We start from the raw sequence: 19,394 nt of genomic DNA, 5'->3' as shown, positions 1-19,394 counted from the left end.
AATTTCTTCGGTAGCATACAGCTGCTAAAAAGTACTGGAAGGGTAATAGAAGTCATTAGAGATGAGCGAACTTACAGTAAATTCGATTTGTCACGAACTTCTCGGCTCGGCAGTTGATGACTTTTCCTGCATAAATTAGTTCAGCTTTCAGGTGCTCCCGTGGGCTGGAAAAGGTGGATACAGTCCTAGGAATGTATCCACCTTTTCCAGCCCACTGGAGCACCTGAAGGCTGAACTAATTTACACAGGATAAGTCATCAACTGCCGAGCCGAGAAGATCGTGACGAATCGAATTTACTGCAAGTTCGCTCATCTCTAGAAGTCATTTACAAATCTGTTTAACTTTCTGGCACCAGTCGATTTAAAAAAAAAAAAAAAAAAAAGTTTTCCACCGGAGTACCCCTTTTAAAACAATCAACCTACTGAGAATCATAAATTCAGATGACAACAGGCAACAGGTAGAGCGGGTTTATATAGGGAGTGCCAGGCAGTGATTGGAGGAGGATCCATTAGTGATTGCAAACTGTCTCTATAAGATTCAGTCAGCGCAAAGTGGTCGTCTGTGGATTGACCCAAGAACCAACACACAAAAAGCCAGATATATCTTGACGTTGACCCCCTAGATCAGTGGTCTCAAACTGCGGCCCTCTAGATGTTGCAAAACATCAACTCCCAGCATGCCCGGACAGCCGTTGGCTGTCCGGGCATGCTGGGAGTTGAAGTTTTGCAATATCTAGAGGGCCGCAGTTCGAGGCCACCGCCATAGGAGCTGTAAGGTTACCGTGGACTGTGTACCACCTCAGGCATGAAAACATATGCGGGACATTGGAAATTTTCTATAATTTATTACAAATAATTTATTACGGGTTACAAAAGCTGATTGGCAGATTAGATACTGATCATGTGATGCAGGAGGCACAGTCAGTAGTTAGGATGACATCTGAAGCATTGAAATGGGAGGTGACAAGGAGGAAGATGGCAGTCTGGTACTCCACGTATAGAGAGGAGACATTAGTAAGTCTCAGCCACGGATCATAAGTTCTGTTTCAGGACTTCTCTCCTTATTCATCATCCTTTGGATTGGGGGTTCCAGATTCCCAGCTCTTGATGAGAGCAATACGCTGCGGCCGGGAGCGCGGACTGTCCGAAACCTGACCAAGAGGAGATAACGTGTATATATTATTAGAATGCTTACCATAAAAGAACATATATCCTATCACACTCTACTGGTAACATCACTAGGCCTTGGTACCTGGCTACAAGGTCTGCCCCGAACCAAGGATAGTAATATTATTGTGTTCATCATAGGGTTCTTAAAGGGGTACTCCAGTGCCAGAAAGTTAAACAGATCTGTTAAAGACTTCTATTTAAAAAAAAAACTTAAAGGGGTTATCCAGGAAGAAAAACTTTATATATATATATATATATATATATATATATATATATATATATATATCAACTGGCTCCAGAAAGTTAAACAGATTTGGAAATTACTTCTATTAAAAAAATCTTAATCCTTTCAGTACTTATGAGCTGCTGAAGTTGAGTTGTTCTTTTCTGTCTAAGTGCTCTCTGGTGACACGTGTCTCGGGAACCGCCCAGTTTACAAGCAAATCCCCATAGCAAACCTCTTCTAAACTGGGCGGTTCCCGAGACACTTGTAATCAGAGAGCACTTAGACAGAAAAGAACAACCTTAACTTCAGAAGCTCATAAGTACTGAAAGGATTAAGATTTTTTAATAGAAGTATTTTACAAATCTGTTTAACTTTCTGGAGCCAGTTGATATATATATATAAAAAAAAAAAAAAAAAAAAAAAAAGTTTTTTTCCTGGATAGCCCCTTTAAGTTTTTTAAAAAAATAGAAGTGCAGTTCCCGAGACAAGCAGAGATGTCAGCAGAGAGCAGTGTTGCCAGACAGAAAACAACAACTCAACTCCAGCATCTGATAATTATTGAAAGGATTAAGATTTTTTAATAGAAGTAATTTACAAATCTGTTTAACTTTCTGGAGCCAGTTGATATAAAAAATTTTTTTTTCCTGGAATACCCCTTTAATCCTTCCAGTACTTATCAGCTGCTGTATGCTCCACAGGAAGTTCTTTTCTTTTGGAATTTCTTTCCTGTCTGACCACAGTGCTCTCTGCTGACACCTCTGTCCATGTAAGGAACTGTCCAGAGTAGGAGCAAATCCCCATAGCAAACCTCTGCTGCTCTGGACAGTTCATGACATGGACAGAGGTGTCAGCAGAGAGCACTGTGATCAGACTGGAAAGAGCTACGCAACTTCCTGTGGAGCATACAGCAGCTGATAAGTACTGGAAGGATTAAGATTTTTACATAGAAGTGATTTACAAATCTGTTTAACTTTCTGGCACCAGTTGGTTAGAAAAACAAAATTTTCCACCGAAGTACCCCTTTAAGGTGATCGTCTGTCCTTAGTCTGTGGATTGACCAACAAGAACCAACACACCAAAAGCTAGACAAGTCTTGACCTGAACCCCGTAGGAGATGTAGGGTTGATGTGGACTGTCGACCTCATAAAAACATATGCAGGACAATGGACATTTTATATAATTTTCTATAATTAACCAGATGTATCACCCATGAAACTATACACCAAACCACCAAACTAGCATTTCCTACACCAAACACCAGGGATATTAGTAATAACCCACTAGACAAAAGAGATATAAGATAGTAGTAGTAATTCTATAGATACCAGGGACATTATTAATAATCTACTGGACACTGGAGATATTATTAATACCCACTATGCACCAGGGATATTATTATTACCCACTATGCACCAGGGATATTATTATTACCCACTATGCACCAGGGATATTATTATTACCCACTATGCACCAGGGATATTATTATTACCCACTATGCACCAGGGATATTATTACTACCCACTATGCACCAGAGATATTATTATTATTACCCACTATGCACCAGAGATATTATTATTACCCACTATGCACCAGGGATATAATTATTACCCACTATGCACCAGGGATAATATTATTACCCACTATGCACCAGAGATATTATTATTACCCACTATGCACCAGGGATTTTATTATTACTACCCACCATGCACCAGGGATATTATTACTACCCACTATGCACCAGGGATATTATTACTACCCACTATGCACCAGGGATATTATTATTGCCCACTATGCACCAGGGATATTATTATTACCCACTATGCACCAGGGATATTATTATTACCCACTATGCACCAGAGATATTATTATTACCCACTATGCACCAGGGATATTATTACTACCCACTATGCACCAGAGATATTATTATTAGCCACTATGCACCAGGGATATTATTACTACCCACTATGCACCAGGGATATTATTATTACCCACTATGCACCAGGGATATAATTATTACCCACTATGCACCAGGGATATTATTATTACAACCCACTATGCACCAGGGATATTATTATTACTACCCACTATGCACCAGGGATATTATTATTACTACCCACTATGCACCAGGGATATTATTATTATTACCCACTATGCACCAGGGATATTATTATTACCCACTATGCACCAGGGATATTATTATTACCCACTATGCACAAGGGATATTATTACTACCCACTATGCACCAGGGATATTATTATTATTACCCACTATTCACCAGGGATATTATTATTACCCACTATGCACCAAGGATTTTATTATTATTACCCACTATGCACCAGGGATTTTATTATTACCCACTATGCACCAGGGATATTATTATTACCCACTATGCACCAGGGATATTATTATTACCCACTATGCACCAGGGATTTTATTATTACCCACTATGCACCAGGGATTTTATTATTACCCACTATGCACCAGGGATTTTATTATTACTACCCACTATGCACCAGGAATACCTGGACACCAGAGATATTATTATTACCCCAGGAGATCAGGGATATTATTATTATTATTATTATTAACCACTAGACAGCAGGGATATTAATATTACCCACTAGATAACATGGATATTATAATTATCACTAGACACTATGGACATAAATACTCATTAGACACCATGAATATTATCTTTTGTTTTTATTATAATTTTTTTTTACCATAAATATTCTTATTACTGGTTAGACATCAGGGATTTTATTATTACCCACTAGACACCAGGGATATCATTATTATCAACTAGATACCAGAGAAATGACTTATACCCATTTGACACAAGGGATATTGGTAATGATCCACTAGATACCAGGAATTGTATTACTACATATTTGACACCAAGGACAGTAGTAATAATCCAGCACTCCCTGGTCTTGGTCATGATGCAAGCGTCTGTATGCTCCAGAGGAAGTTATGTAGTTCTTTTCAGTCTGACCACAGTGCTCTTTGCTGACACCTCTGTCCGTGTCGGGAACTATCCTGGGCACGAGCAAATCCCCATAGTAAACCTCTCCTCTCAGCAGTTCCTGACATGGACAGAGGTGTCAGCAGAGAGCACTGTGGTAAGATTGAAAAGAACTACACAACTTCCTCTGTAGCATACAGACGCTGATACTTACTGGATGGCTTAAAGCGTACCCGTCAGATCCCAAAAAAATGTTTTTTTTTAATATATCACTTTTTTACCTAATCCTTACCATGTACATCTAGTTTTTATGTGTCTAGCACCTTTATTTTTTTTTTATGACACTTTTTTAATTTAGCTCACTAGTCTGAATTCCTCTGAAAGGGAGGGGGTGTGGCCTCAATGTGCAGGTCTCCGCCCCCTCCCTCAGTATACTGTCTGCTCACATCTCCCCTAGCATTAGCAAAACTACAACTCCCAGCTTGTCCTCACTGACAGTAGCGGGACACAAGCTGACAGTGGGAGGATTTTTCTTCCAGCTCTGAGCCCTGCGCTTACAGCTGTCAATCAAGGAAGTGTGTCCATGACATAGGTGATGACGCATGGACACAGCAGGACTAGTATGTGTCCAAGTAGGCAGGGGGGGGGGCAGTTGTTTGGCTTTTTCGGTATGAAATACTGAAAATTTCCCAATGAAAGCAATTGCAAAACCTATTGGTTATACATGCTTTACAACATATCAAAAGTTTTTGTATCTGACAGTGCACATTTAAGATTTTCATATAGAAGTAATTTACAAATCTGTTTAACTTTCCGGGACCAGTTGATTTGAATTTTTTTTGTCCACCGGAGTTCCCCTATAATAACAACCTCTTTAATAATCCAAAGAGATATGTGATATTAGTGATAACCTACAAGACTTTAACAACCTTTTAGATACTAGGTATGTTAGTTACCCACAAACAACAGGGATAATAGTAATAACTCATTAGACACTAGGGATATTAGTGATAAACCACTAGACACCAGGGATATTAGTGATAAACCACTAGACACCAGGGATATTAGTGATAAACCACTAGACACTAGCGATATTAGTAATAAACCACTAGACACCAGGGATATTAGTGATAAACCACTAGATACTAGGGATATTAGTGATAAACCACTAGACACCAGGGATATTAGTGATAAACCACTAGACACCAGGGATATTAGTGATAAACCACTAGACACTAGGGATATTAGTAATAAACCACTAGACACCAGGGATATTAGTGATAAACCACTAGACACTAGGGATATTAGTGATAAACCACTAGACACCAGGGATATTAGTGATAAACCACTAGACACCAGGGATATTAGTGATAAACCACTAGACACTAGGGATATTAGTAATAAACCACTAGACACTAGGGATATTAGTAATAAACCACTAGACACTAGGGATATTAGTGACAAACCACTAGACACACGGGATATTAGTAATAAACCACTATACACTAGGGATATTAGTAATAAACCACTAGACACCAGGGATATTAGTAATAAACCACTAGACACCAGGGATATTAGTAATAAACCACTAGACACTAGGGATATTAGTGATAAACCACTAGACACTAGGGATATTAGTGATAAACCACTAGACACACGGGATATTAGTAATAAACCACTAGACACACGGGATATTAGTAATAAACCACTAGACACCAGGGATATTAGTAATAAACCACTAGACACTAGGGATATTAGTGATAAACCACTAGACACTAGGGATATTAGTAATAAACCACTAGACACCAGGGATATTAGTAATAAACCACTAGACACTAGGGATATTAGTGATAAACCACTAGACACTAGGGATATTAGTAATAAACCACTAGACACCAGGGATATTAGTAATAAACCACTAGACACTAGGGATATTAGTGATAAACCACTAGACACTAGGGATATTAGTAATAAACCACTAGACACCAGGGATATTAGTAATAAACCACTAGACACTAGGGATATTAGTGATAAACCACTAGACACTAGGGATATTAGTGACAAACCACTAGACACCAGGGATATTAGTGATAAACCACTAGACACTAGGGATATTAGTGATAAACCACTAGACACTAGGGATATTAGTGATAAACCACTAGACACTAGGGATATTAGTGATAAACCACTAGACACTAGGGATATTAGTGATAAACCACTAGACACTAGGGATATTAGTGATAAACCACTAGACACCAGAGATATTAGTGATAAACCACTAGACACTAGGGATATTAGTGATAAACCACTAGACACCAGGGATTTTAGTGACAAACCACTAGACACTAGGGATATTAGTGATAAACCACTAGACACCAGGGATATTAGTGATAAACCACTAGACACTAGGGATATTAGTGATAAACCACTAGACACTAGGGATATTAGTGATAAACCACTAGACACTAGGGATATTAGTGATAAACCACTAGACACTAGGGATATTAGTGATAAACCACTAGACACTAGGGATATTAGTGATAAACCACTAGACACCAGGGATATTAGTGATAAACCACTAGACACTAGGGATATTAGTAATAAACCACTAGACACCAGGGATATTAGTAATAAACCACTAGACACTAGGGATATTAGTGATAAACCACTAGACACTAGGGATATTAGTGACAAACCACTAGACACTAGGGATATTAGTGATAAACCACTAGACACTAGGGATATTAGTGATAAACCACTAGACACTAGGGATATTAGTGATAAACCACTAGACACCAGGGATATTAGTGATAAACCACTAGACACTAGGGATATTAGTGATAAACCACTAGACACCAGGGATTTTAGTGACAAACCACTAGACACTAGGGATATTAGTGATAAACCACTAGACACTAGGGATATTAGTGATAAACCACTAGACACTAGGGATATTAGTGATAAACCACTAGACACTAGGGATATTAGTGATAAACCACTAGACACTAGGGATATTAGTGATAAACCACTAGACACCAGGGATATTAGTGATAAACCACTAGACACTAGGGATATTAGTGATAAACCACTAGACACTAGGGATATTAGTGATAAACCACTAGACACTAGGGATATTAGTGATAAACCACTAGACACCAGGGATATTAGTGATAAACCACTAGACACTAGGGATATTAGTGATAAACCACTAGACACCAGGGATATTAGTGATAAACCACTAGACACTAGGGATATTAGTGATAAACCACTAGACACTAGGGATATTAGTGATAAACCACAGGGGCCGGAGGCTCGTGACGTCACGGCCCCACCCATCATGACGTCATGCCCCACCCCCTCAATGCAAGTCTATGGGAGCGGGCGTGAAAAAATGAGGGGCGGGGCCATGATGTCACGAGCCTCAGGCCCCTGCATCGCCAGTCATCAGGCACGGAGCGAAGTTCGCTCCGTGCACCAGATGACAGGTGGGTGCTGCAGGAGGGATCGCGGGGGTTTCCAGCGGTGGGACCCCCGCGATCAGACATCTTATCCCCTATCCTTTGGATAGGGGGATAAGATGTCTATGGGTGGAGTACCCTTTTAAGCTATTATATTTATATCAGGAACTCTTATACAACTAAAGATATTTGTTAGGCCACTAGACCACCAGGGATATGACTGAACTATTATGAGGGGAGATTTATCACTTGTGAAGAGGAAGAGTGGTGCAGTTGCCTGTAGCAACCAATCAGATCGCTTCTTTCATTTTTCTGAGGCCTTTTTTTTAAAAAAATGAAAGAAGCGATCTGATAGGTTTCTATTGGCAACTGCACCACTCTTCCTCTACACAGGTTTTGATAAGTCTCCACCTACTGCATTTATTGTCAATTTTAAAGTTCATAAAAAGAAAAACACTAGGGGGGGGGGGGAGCTTTACCAAAACCTGTCTAGAGTAAAAGTTGCTGAGTTGCCCATAGCAACCAATCAGATCGCTTCTTTCATTTTTGAAAAGGCCTCTGGAAAATGAAAGAAGCGATCTGATTGGTTGCTATGGGCAACTCAGCAACTTTTACTCTAGACAGGTTTTGATAAATCTCCCCTAAGATCATCATATCATGAAGAAATAAAAAAATTAAAAACTTTGGATAATTAGGTAAGTACAACAAATTCTTATTTTGGTGAGTCATCTTAGACCAGTGGTCTCAAACTGTGGCCTTCCAGATGTTGCAAAACTTCAACTCCCAGCATGCTCGGACAGCCGTTGGCTGTCCGGGCATGCTGGGAGTTGAAGTTTTGCAACATCTGGAGGACTGCAGCTTAAGACCACTTTCTTAGACAATGCATTGTGCAGTGGGTCAATAGGCATTACCCCTGAGGACACCACCTTGTATGGTGAAACATGTTGGGGGGGCAATTTATTATGTTTTAAATCAATTAAGATCCTGATATTTCCTGTGTGAATACTCAGTGTATTTAGGTAGTGAATGCCAGCAGGCAACAAAGAGTTAGTGAGGTACTGTCATATGCATACAGGACCCCAGCATGGATTTTTAATTGTAGGCTCAGTTCATTAAATGATAAGTTTTAGTTAATTCTTATAGTGTGTGGGTCATTTTTTGGTATAGTTGGTAAAGCTCACTTGGGACATAGTGGGTAATGCTAAGACAGTGGTCACTACGACAATGGACCCAAAATGCAATAGGAGTCCTGGCCTGTATTACCTGTTGTTGTCCATTCTGCGCAGCCTCTTTGTTCGGTGGCCAGTTAACCTCTAACTTCCTCCAATTTGGACGCTCTGAAATAGAGAAGACGGTTTATGCTTGTTGAGTCACTAACCCTTACAATAACATCTCCTCCTCCCGGGGTTGCAGGCGCTTGCACAACTAAATTCGACAAACACTCAGCTTAATATTAAACTTTACTTGTCCATCATTGTGATAACAATCGCTAGCTGAAAGTTTCCACTGCTTTTTCTGGTAGTTACAAAATTTTATTTCTTTTTGTATAGCCAAACAGACCATTTCCCCATGAGGAAGCCACCTTAAGGGTGGTGAAACATGTTGGGGGCACTTTTTTTTAAAGTATCTTTTTAATCAGCGAGGTTTCTGCACAAAATTTCTACATGTACACTATCTATTAAAGGGGTACTCCGGTGAAAAACTTTTTTCTTTAAAATCAACTGGTGGCAGAAAGTTAAACATATTTGTAAATTACTTCTATTAAAATGTTTTAATCCTTCCTGTACTTATTAACTGCTGAATACTACAGAGGAAATTCTTTTCTTTTTGGAATTTTCTCTGATGACATCACGAGCACAGTTCTCTCTGCTGACATTATTATAATAATAATAATGCTTTATTTATTGTTGTCCTTAGTGGGATTTGAACCCAAGTCCCCAGCCAGCAGTGCTAACCACTGAGCCACCATGCTGCCCTTAGCATACATCTGCTATGCATGGTTGCTAAAATGCACAGAGATGTCAGCAGAGAGCACTGTGCTCGTGATGTCATCAGTGTTCCAAAAAGAAAGGAATTTCCTCTGTAGTATTCAGCAACTAATAAGTACTGGAAGGATTAAGATTTTTTAATAGCAGTAATTTACAAATATGTTTAACTTTCTGCCACCAGTTGATTTAAAAGAAAAAAGGTTTTCACCGGAGTACCCCTTTAACATACATAGTGGGAATATACTACTACCCTTGCTGTTTTTTTTTTTTTTTTTTTTTTTTTTTTTTTAACTTACTTTAATAAAAGTTACATTTTACACAAGGGTTACTGTGTTTGTAACTTGGCTTTTCTCTAGATGGTCCCCTTCCCTGACTGCACACGGCACCCATCTATGGGTCTAGAATCCCAAAGTAGGATCAGTATTAATAGGATCAGTACGCGTAGTGATGTATTGTTGATATATACACACAACACAAACTATACTATTTGTACTAATAAAAACGAAACCTCCTTCATACAGGTTGTATAATTGTGGTTATGAATAAAACCACTGTTCTCTAATATTTGGAGAAGCCTACCAGACGCCATGACGCTCCTCGAGACAGGACAGCACATGTGAGCGTTAAGTGTAGGAGATGGGAACGCACCTTATATACTACATATTGATAAGAGATATATTGTACTTTTTGTATTGTTGTTTGTATTGGCATTATATAGCATATAAGAACAATGCTTCATCCAGACACCATAGACCAGTGTTTCGTAACCAGGGTGCCTCCAGCTGTTGCAAAACTACAACTCCCAGCATGCCCGGACAGCCAAAGGCTGTCCGGGCATGCTGGGAGTTGTAGTTTTGCAACAGCTGAAGGCACCCCAGTTGGAAAATACTGCCACAGACCAAGGGGAAGTTGTCCATACATTCTTCAATGTATATATAATATTATATTAAGGCTGAATGGCACCCAATGAGCTACAGGTCCCCGTCCACCTGACTAGGAGCCAAACTAGAGGAATCCCCCTATATGATGTCCATATGTCTTAATAGGGCATATAGTAAGGGGTTGTCTGCTTTTTCTTTTTTTTTTTTGTATGAAATTGTATAAAATATTGTTACATTTTTTAATATATTTTTTTCCCATTATTCCCAATGGATAATAAAGTTTAGTACATAATAAAATACAAAAAAAAATAAATAAAAAAAATAAATTAGAAAATCAACGAATTATACCCTAAACCCTAACAAGAGGAGGAGAGCCCCCCCCCCCCATAGAAACAAAATAAAAAAATAAGATAAAATAAAATAAAACACATTCATGTATTTAATTGCAATTACTGAATACAAAAACAGGAACAGATCATAGATGAAGAACAAGTATAGATGAAAGACTGAGGCTCCTCCTCTTTTCAGATCTATTCCTGTTCTTGTATTTAAAGGGTTACTCAGCCCCTAGACACCTATAGAGGAAAGACTGAGGCTCCTCCTCTTTTCAGATCTATTCCTGTTCTTGTATTTAAAGGGTTACTCAGCCCCTAGACACCTATAGAGGAAAGACTGAGGCTCCTTGTCTTTTCAGATCTATTCATGCCTTTGTATTTAAAGGGGTACTCCGCCCCTAGACACCTATAGAGGAAAGACTGGGGCTCCTCCTCTTTTCAGATCTATTCCTGTTCTTGTATTTAAAGGGTTACTCAGCCTCTAGACACCTATAGATGAAAGACTGAGGCTCCTCCTCTTTTCAGATCTATTCCTGTTCTTGTATTTAAAGGGGTACTCCGCCCCTAGACACCTATAGAGGAAAGACTGAGGCTTCTTGTCTTTTCAGATCTATTCCTGCCTTTGTATTTAAAGGGGTACTCCGCCCCTAGACATCTTCTCTCCCTATGCGATCAGGCATCTTATCCCCTATCCAAGGGATAGGGAATAAGATGTCTAAGGGTGGAGTACTCCTTTAATAATTTGCTATTAAGGAACCTGAAGGTGTGAACACATGTCCAATATGAAAAAAAGAAAATGAAACACTTGGAGCAGGTGGTGGGGTCGTGATGTCACTGTTTCGCCCCTCTTGACGTCACACCACGCCCCCTCAGTGCAAGTCTATGGTTGGGGGTGTGGCGACACAAGGGGCATGGCCATGACATCACGACCCCTTCGCCTGCACCCAACGTTCTCAACGAATGCCGGGTGCTGCACAGACACTCCCGCGATCAGACATCTTATCCCCTATCCTTTGGATAGGGGATAAGATGTCTTGGGGCGGAGTACCCCTTTAAAGGGGTATTCCAGGAAAAATTTTTTTTTTATTTATCAACTGGTTCCAGAAAGTTAAACAGATTTGTAAATTACTTCTATTAAAAAATCTTAATCCTTTCAGTACTTATGAGCTTCTGAAGTTAAGGTAGTTATTTTCTGTCTAAGTGCTCTCTGATGACACGTGTCTCGGGAAACGCCCAGTTTAGAAGCAAATCCCCATAGCAAACCTCTTCTAAACTGGGTGGTTCCCGATACACGTGTCATCAGAGATTACTTAGACAGAAAAGAACAACCTAAACTTCAGAAGCTCATAAGTACTGATGGATTAAGATTTTTTAATAGAAGTAATTTACAAATCTGTTTAACTTTCTGGGGCCAGTTGATATATATATATATATATATATATATATATATATATAAAAGTTTTTTCCTGGATAACCCCTTTAAGGATTTCATAGTTAAAGGGGTATTCCAGAATTTTTTTTTTTTATATATATAGATCAGCTGGCTCCAGAAAGTTAAACAGAATTGTAAATTACTTCTATTAAAAAATCTTAATCCTTTCAGTACTTATGAGCTGCTTAAGTTGAGTTGTTCTTTTTTTGTCTAAGTGCTCTCTGATGACACCTGTCTCGGGAACCGCCCAGTTTAGAAGCAAATCCCCATAGCAAACCTCTTCTACTGTGCAGTTCCCGAGTAAAGCAGAGATGTCAGCAGAGAGCACTGTTGCCAGACAGAAAACAACTCAACTTCAGCAGCTGATAATTATTGAAAGGATTAAGATTTTAGTTTTTTCCTGGAATACCCCTTTAATAGATTTGTGAGGGGGGGGGGGATATCCTTCCGTTCAGAATCCTCAGCTCTACAAAGAACATCTTTTGCTCTGGAGGACCTTACCTGCGTTACACAGACAACCTATTCATTTTAATGGGCGCTGTGTAATGCTTCATTTTTCCTGTGGGGGCGCTGTGGAAAATGTTAACACTTAGGCTAAGTTTCCACTTGTTTTTTTTCTGGCAGTTTTTGGATTTCTGCCTCTGCAGTTTTTGAGCCAAAGTCAGAAGTGTATTCAAAAGGAATAGGACATATAAAGGAAGGACTTACACTTCTCCTCCCTTATGGATCCACTTCTGACTTTGGCTCAAAAACTGCAGTGGCAGATCTCCAAAAACTGCCAGAAAAAAAACAAGTGGAAACTTAGCCTTAGGGGGAATTTATCAAAAAAGTAGAACATTTTGGTCCAGTCATCATATTGCCAAAAATGTGCTCATTTTTGCTTCCTTTATGCCAACTTAAAGGGGTTATCCAGGAAAAAACTTTTTTTTATATATCAACTGGCTCCAGAAATTTAAACAGATTTGTAAATTACTTCTATAAAAAAATCTTAATCCTTTCAATACTTATGAGCTTCTGAAGTTAAGGTTGTTCTTTTCTGTCTAAGTGCTCTCTGATTTAGAAGCAAATCAACAGTTTAGAAGCAAATCCCCATAGCAAACCTCTTCCTTTACATAATCCCCCTTAGTGTTAGCCCCCCCATAAACCCCCTTCCCCCCCCCCCGGGATCACTGTTTTTTTGTTGTTGTTGTATTGTAAAACTGTGAAATGGGTTCCTTATAAAGGGGTTCTCCTCATAGGACAATCTCTTTTTGTTCTGTTTGTAATCTGGGACCCTTAGCGATCAGGGGAAATAGAAATGAGGAACAAGTGCTCAATATCCGTATAGCGCCACCGCAGGGGAAATTAAGTATTACACAGCTGTCCATAGTGACGGACATATTTGTCATCTTCACTTTCTAGTAAAACATTGTTTCCCAAGCCCAGTCTTCAAGTACCCCCAAAAGGTCATGTTTTCAGTTTTTCAGTACCTCTGGCATCACCACAAGTGTTCCCTGTATGGGATATTCTCAAATCATGACCTGTGGGGGTATTTAAAGGGGTATTCCAGGAAAACATTTTTTTAAATATCAACTGGCTCCAGAAAGTTAAACAGATTTGTAAATGACTTCTATTAAAAAATCTTAATCCTTTCTGTACTTATGAGCTTCTGAAGTTAAGGTTGTTGTTTTCTGTCTAAATCCTCTCTGATGACACCTGTCTCGGGAAACGCCCAGTTTTGAAGCAAATCCCCATAGCAAACCTCTTCTAAACTGGGCGTTTCCCGAGACAGGTGTCATCAGAGATGATTTAGACGGAAAAGAACAACCTTAACTTCAGCAGCCCATAAGTACTGAAAGGTTTAAGATGTTTTAATAGAAGTAATTTACAAATCTGTTTAACTTTCTGGAGCCAGTTGATTTATATAAAAAAGTTTTTTCCTGGACAACCCCTTTAAGGACCGTGCTTGGGAAACACTGTATTAGAACAGTTAGAGAACCCTTTAAACTAGACATTTCCAATGATTAAGGTCTCACCTGGTTGGTAGACACTTTGGACATCAGAAGTGACCTCTTGTTTCTTCTGTGTGGTCTCCCTAGCACTGTCGTCCCGCCCATATATACTACTTCTTTGCCTCTGAAGTTCCCGCTCTCTCTCTTTCACCTCTTCTATTTCTTGCTCCAGCAGGGAGCGTGGACTTGGTGATCGGAGCAGCTGGTAAGGGCTTCCAGGAGGAACGGGGGAGTCAGCAGAGTTAGGGAGAGGAGATCCTGACCAGTTTGTGCGGGAGGTCTCAGCAGGGGTGGATCGGCTGGAATCCGCGGGGGCGGAGCGGTAGTAATCAGCTGGGGTGGAGCGACGGGAATCAGCAGGGGCGGAGCTAGAGGCATTCCCTAAAACAGACCTTCTAAGCATATTGCTGTGCTCTATGATGATAACATTGCTGCCATTGGCCTCAGTATATGAAGGCCCCTTCTTGGTCTCTCTTGCAGGAAGCACATGGTTGGTTGATTCAGGGATGTTTGATGGAGGAGCTTCCTGAGGCGTTGGTTGCTGCTGGGACTCACTTTGCTTCTTCTTTATGGGAACGTCGGATGGCTCTGTAAAGAATACAAAAACGGGGAAGAGTTTCTTTTTTTAAAGTCATTTTAAACAGGATTGCCATATATTACAGAATATTCATCATAAATGTCTACTAGACAGTGAGACACCATTCACTTGACTCCTATCAATGCTGTAGATCAGTGGTCTCCAAACTGTGGACCTCCAGCTGTTGCAAAACTACAACTCCCAGCTTGCTGGGAGTTGTAGTTTTGCAACAGCTGGAGGTCCACAATTTGGTGACCTAGACTGTAGATAGATTGATAGACAATAAGACCATCATTCCGGTATATAACCATTATTGGTTATTGGTATTTTCCCTCATACCACCTACAAGTATAGATATTTTTGGGGGCCGTAAGCACATTTTCCATGGAGAAACATTTTCATCATCAGAAAAAAAAAATGCAGTTGAAGACTTGACGTTGAACTACATGGGGGATGTTTGTTCACTGCCACTTAAGATACACCGGAAATAATCTTCTGCATAGTTACCAACATTGTAGAAAACAAAGTCGGGACATGTCCCTAGCTAGTCCAGCATATAAGATTGCCCCAGCAACATTAAAGGGGTACAACATTAAAGGGGTATTGTTTAAATCAACTGGTGCCAGAAAGTTAAACAGATTTGTAAATTACTTCTATAAAAAAATCTTTATCCTTCCAGTACTTTTTAGCAGCTGTATGCTACAGAGCAAATTCTTTTCTTTTTGAATTTCTTTTTTATCTTATGCATATCAGAAACTGTCCAGAGCAGGAGAAGTTTGCAATGGGGATTTTCTCCTGCTCTAGACAGTTTTCTGGCACCAGTTGATTTAAAAAAAAAAAAAAAAAATTCCCACCGGAGTACCTGTTTAAGACAATTGCCATATATAGTAATGTTATGTTGTGGCTATAGCCGGGAAGATGAAATGTGGTCAATTCTATATCTCAACCAGCGAGGCCACCCATCTCAGCCAGCGAGACCACCCATCTCAACCAGCGAGACCACCCATCTCAGCCAGCGAGACCACCCATCTCAACCAGCGAGACCACCCATCTCAGCCAACGAGACCACCCATCTCAACCAGCGAGGCCACCCATCTCAGCCAGCGAGACCACCCATCTCAACCAGCAAGACCACCCATCTCAACCAGCGAGACCACCCATCTCAACCAGCGAGGCCACCCATCTCAACCAGCGAGACCACCCATCTCAACCAGCGAGAACACCCATCTCAACCAGCGAGGCCACCCATCTCAGCCAGCGAGACCACCCATCTCAACCAGCGAGGCCACCCATCTCAACCAGCAATCACCCATCTCAACCAGCGAGACCACCCATCTCAACCATCGTGGCCACCCATCTCAACCAGCGAGACCATCCAACTCAACCAGCGAGACCACCCATCTCAACCAGCGTGGCCACCCATCTCAACCAGCGTGGCCACCCATCTCAACCAGCTTGGCCACCCATCTCAACCAGTGAGACCACCCATCTCAACCAGCGAGACCACCCATCTCAGGCGTTCGGCAATCTTCGGCTCTCCCATAGAGCTATATAGAAGGGGCATGGCGGCCCCCGCTTCAGGCGGGGTTCGTGACGCACTGCTGTGAAGGAGAGCCAGGGCTCCAAACAGGAGATTGCGGGGGGCCTCAGCGCTCGATGCATAGGGGATAGGTTTTAGATCGCGGGGAGTCCGAGCGCTGGGGCCCCCTGCGATCTCCTATTTGGAGCCCCGGCTCTCCTTCACAGTCGTGCGTCACGACCCCCGCCCGAAGCGACCCCCTCTATATAGCTCTGTGGGAGAGCTGAAGATTGCCGAACAAACTGTCCTTTAAGACAATTGGCCAGCTAAACCACCCACCAATGCCCCCGAAGTGCCCAAAAATGTCCCTAGCTAGTCTGCAGGGACTACGGTTTTAGGTCCGGTTGACTCCGGTCGGCTCATTAAAGTAAATGGAGTCACGGGCTGATTTGGCTGGGGTACGGGAGTGCCCGGTTTGCCCCTCCCCCAGCCGGAGTCGGCACCCGTATGTACAAAACTTGGTGTGAATGCAGCCAATCTCAGTTTTCCCTATTAATAACACATGCTCAGCTGCCTCAGGCATCCATGTGTATAGGTAGATAGCGAAACAGCTGTTGTACAGCTATTTTATACATGTCGGCAACTTTATTATTAGTCTAATCCAGTGTTGAGAAACACTGATCTAAGCTGTCTTAGGAGGAATTGTCATTGAACAGGGTGAAACGGGAAGGTCACCAAGACAGAAAGTACGGTACTGGGTACGACAGTTTGAAGAATGGGACTGCAAATGGAGTTGCGCTTGATGATTTCCAGGATACACTGTATATAAGAGACATGGCTTGTTTAAGGGTGATGGGGAGGCAGCGTCATATACACTCCTTTTAATGACTGCTCTGCAGCGATAATAATACCCCTATAACACTACACCCTTATTTGTTATAGGTTTCCACTTTCCAGTCCTGTAATTACTATGCTGGGCAGGTGATGACGGTCACAAAACAGTGCAGACACCTACAGACGTGGACTCCACAAGTGTATGGTTGGCTCCCAGGTATGGAAAACTGCTGTTACTTACAGTAAATAATAGAAGTATCCAAGGGTGTATATCATATTGTTGGCCTTAAAGGGTCAAGGGTGCGAAGCATGATGCAATGATCATTGTATGACACTCCGCCCCCGCAGACCCTGCATTAGACATAACACACTATATTGGTTTGTTCCCGGAGGGTTCCTTTAAGCTTCATGGCTTCTCTGATGCCTTGAGGAACTGCAAATACAACAATGACTCACCAGGAGATCAGTCACAGGAGTGTATCCATACATGGCCTTAAAGAGGACTTCTGGCCAACCCAAGAAAATATGTTAGGAAAAAAAAGGCATACTTACCTAGCTCCCGTTCACCTCTGTCTGGTCCCCCCATCTTCTTCCTGCTTCCAAGGTGAGCGCTTGTAGCAGGACCTGCCAGTTCAGACAATCACTGGCCGAGATTGGACACCGATGCAGCCAGTGATTGGCTGAGCTGGCAGGTCCTGCAGCGAGTGTTTGTCTCCACAGCAGGAAGAAGAGCAGATCGGGAGACAGGATGGAGGCGAACAGGAGCCAGGGGGATCAGGGCTAGGTAAGTATGACTTTTTTTTCTATTTCCCCCTTTGCCCCAGCAGCAGCATTTTTTATTTATTTGTTTATTTTTTTAAGCAAACACTGGAATACCCCTTTGAGCTGTGATAAATATTAAAAGGGTAGATCCTGAGGATTTTTATGGGATGGGATCTGTCGACAATTAAATGTGTATGGGAAACAGGAATCAAGCAGGTTGAATTTTATCCAGTCCAATTATTTATTCCTTGCGCAGTTTATGGCTTATCTTCCCCAGGCTATTAAATAAAGCCCCTTGGCTCCATTAAAATATTATACATATGTAGCCAAGTGAAAGATAGAGTCAAGGTTGATATACAGTGGCCATGATTTACTATAGGGGATAAGATGTCTGATCGTGGGGGTTCCGCCGCTGGGGACCTCGTGGTCTCGGGTGCAGCGCTGGAGGCTCGTGACGTCACATCCTTGCCCTGCTCGTGATTTGACTGCCACTCCCTCTCAATGCAAGTCTATGGGAGGGGTGGGATGGCCGTCACGCTCCCTCCAATAGACTTGCATTGAGGGAAGGATATGCAGATGGTTGCAAAAAAAAAGCCATAGGATAATAGGTGCAATCCATCGATTCACTGCCGGTAATCCACCGACGGCCGTCATGCCCCCTCCCATAGACTTGCATTGAGGGGGCGTGGCCGCAACATCACGAGCGGGGCGTGGACGTGATGTCATGAGCCTCCAGCGCTGCACCCGACGCTTGCATTGAGGGGGCGTGGCCGTGATGTCACGAGCGGAGCGTGACCCTTGGATAGGGGATAAGATGTCTAGGGGCGGAGTACCCATTTAAGACATCTGAAGAAGAGGTAGTCTGTATACTTCTAAACGCGTCATGTTATTTTGGCTTTTTATAAATAAATATTTACTTTAAAAAAAAAAAGTATGTTTTCCAGATAATCAGTGAATTGTGCCTTATATCCTGGGGCTTTATTTTGCAGCCTTTTAAATCCAAACCTTTTAAAACCAAAGCTGGCGATACACATTAGACATGTGGCAGCTGAACCTGGTGATTTTAGCTGGACTGGCCCGACCAGGTAATGTGTACGGTGCCTTCCCGACTGCCCCTTGATGCCAGATGTAAGGGAGAAACAATATCGGGCATGTTGGATTTTTAAGATAGGAGTCCAGCAACGTCTTTCTTCCCTATTCCCATTCAGAGTTCATGCACTCTCAGCTGAACTGAGTGTGAATGTGCATGTATGGGA

At 41.5% G+C, this 19,394-nt stretch overlaps 2 protein-coding genes across 10 annotated transcripts in view; one reads left to right on the top strand and one right to left on the bottom strand.

Annotated features, from left to right (window-relative positions):
- PALM3 (paralemmin 3) overlaps nt 1-19,394 on the top strand; it is a 210,042-nt gene that overhangs the window by 37,695 nt on the left and 152,953 nt on the right. For 6 of the 7 annotated variants that reach the window (XM_056570277.1, XM_056570279.1, XM_056570283.1 and 3 more), the window contains exon 3: nt 17,485-17,593. The gene's annotated coding sequence lies outside the window, so the exon portion shown is untranslated. Of the gene's footprint in view, nt 1-10,328; nt 10,424-17,484; nt 17,594-19,394 lie in introns of all 7 variants that reach the window. The other variant, XM_056570280.1, reaches the window with a different exon arrangement.
- The window catches only part of MISP3 (MISP family member 3), a 62,749-nt gene continuing 44,216 nt past the window's right edge, over nt 862-19,394 (bottom strand). For all 3 annotated transcript variants that reach the window (XM_056570275.1, XM_056570274.1, XM_056570276.1), the window contains 3 exons: nt 14,471-15,034; nt 9,083-9,156; nt 862-1,151 (listed from right to left, as the gene is read on the bottom strand). In XM_056570275.1, coding sequence (XP_056426250.1) covers nt 1,062-1,151; nt 9,083-9,156; nt 14,471-15,034 — 728 coding nt within the window. In that variant the 3' untranslated portion in view covers nt 862-1,061. The remainder of the gene's footprint in view (nt 1,152-9,082; nt 9,157-14,470; nt 15,035-19,394) is intronic.

The sequence above is a fragment of the Hyla sarda genome, chromosome 4, assembly GCF_029499605.1.
Source record: "Hyla sarda isolate aHylSar1 chromosome 4, aHylSar1.hap1, whole genome shotgun sequence".
NCBI lineage: Eukaryota > Metazoa > Chordata > Amphibia > Anura > Hylidae > Hyla > Hyla sarda.
This window is presented reverse-complemented; position numbering and strand designations above follow the sequence as displayed.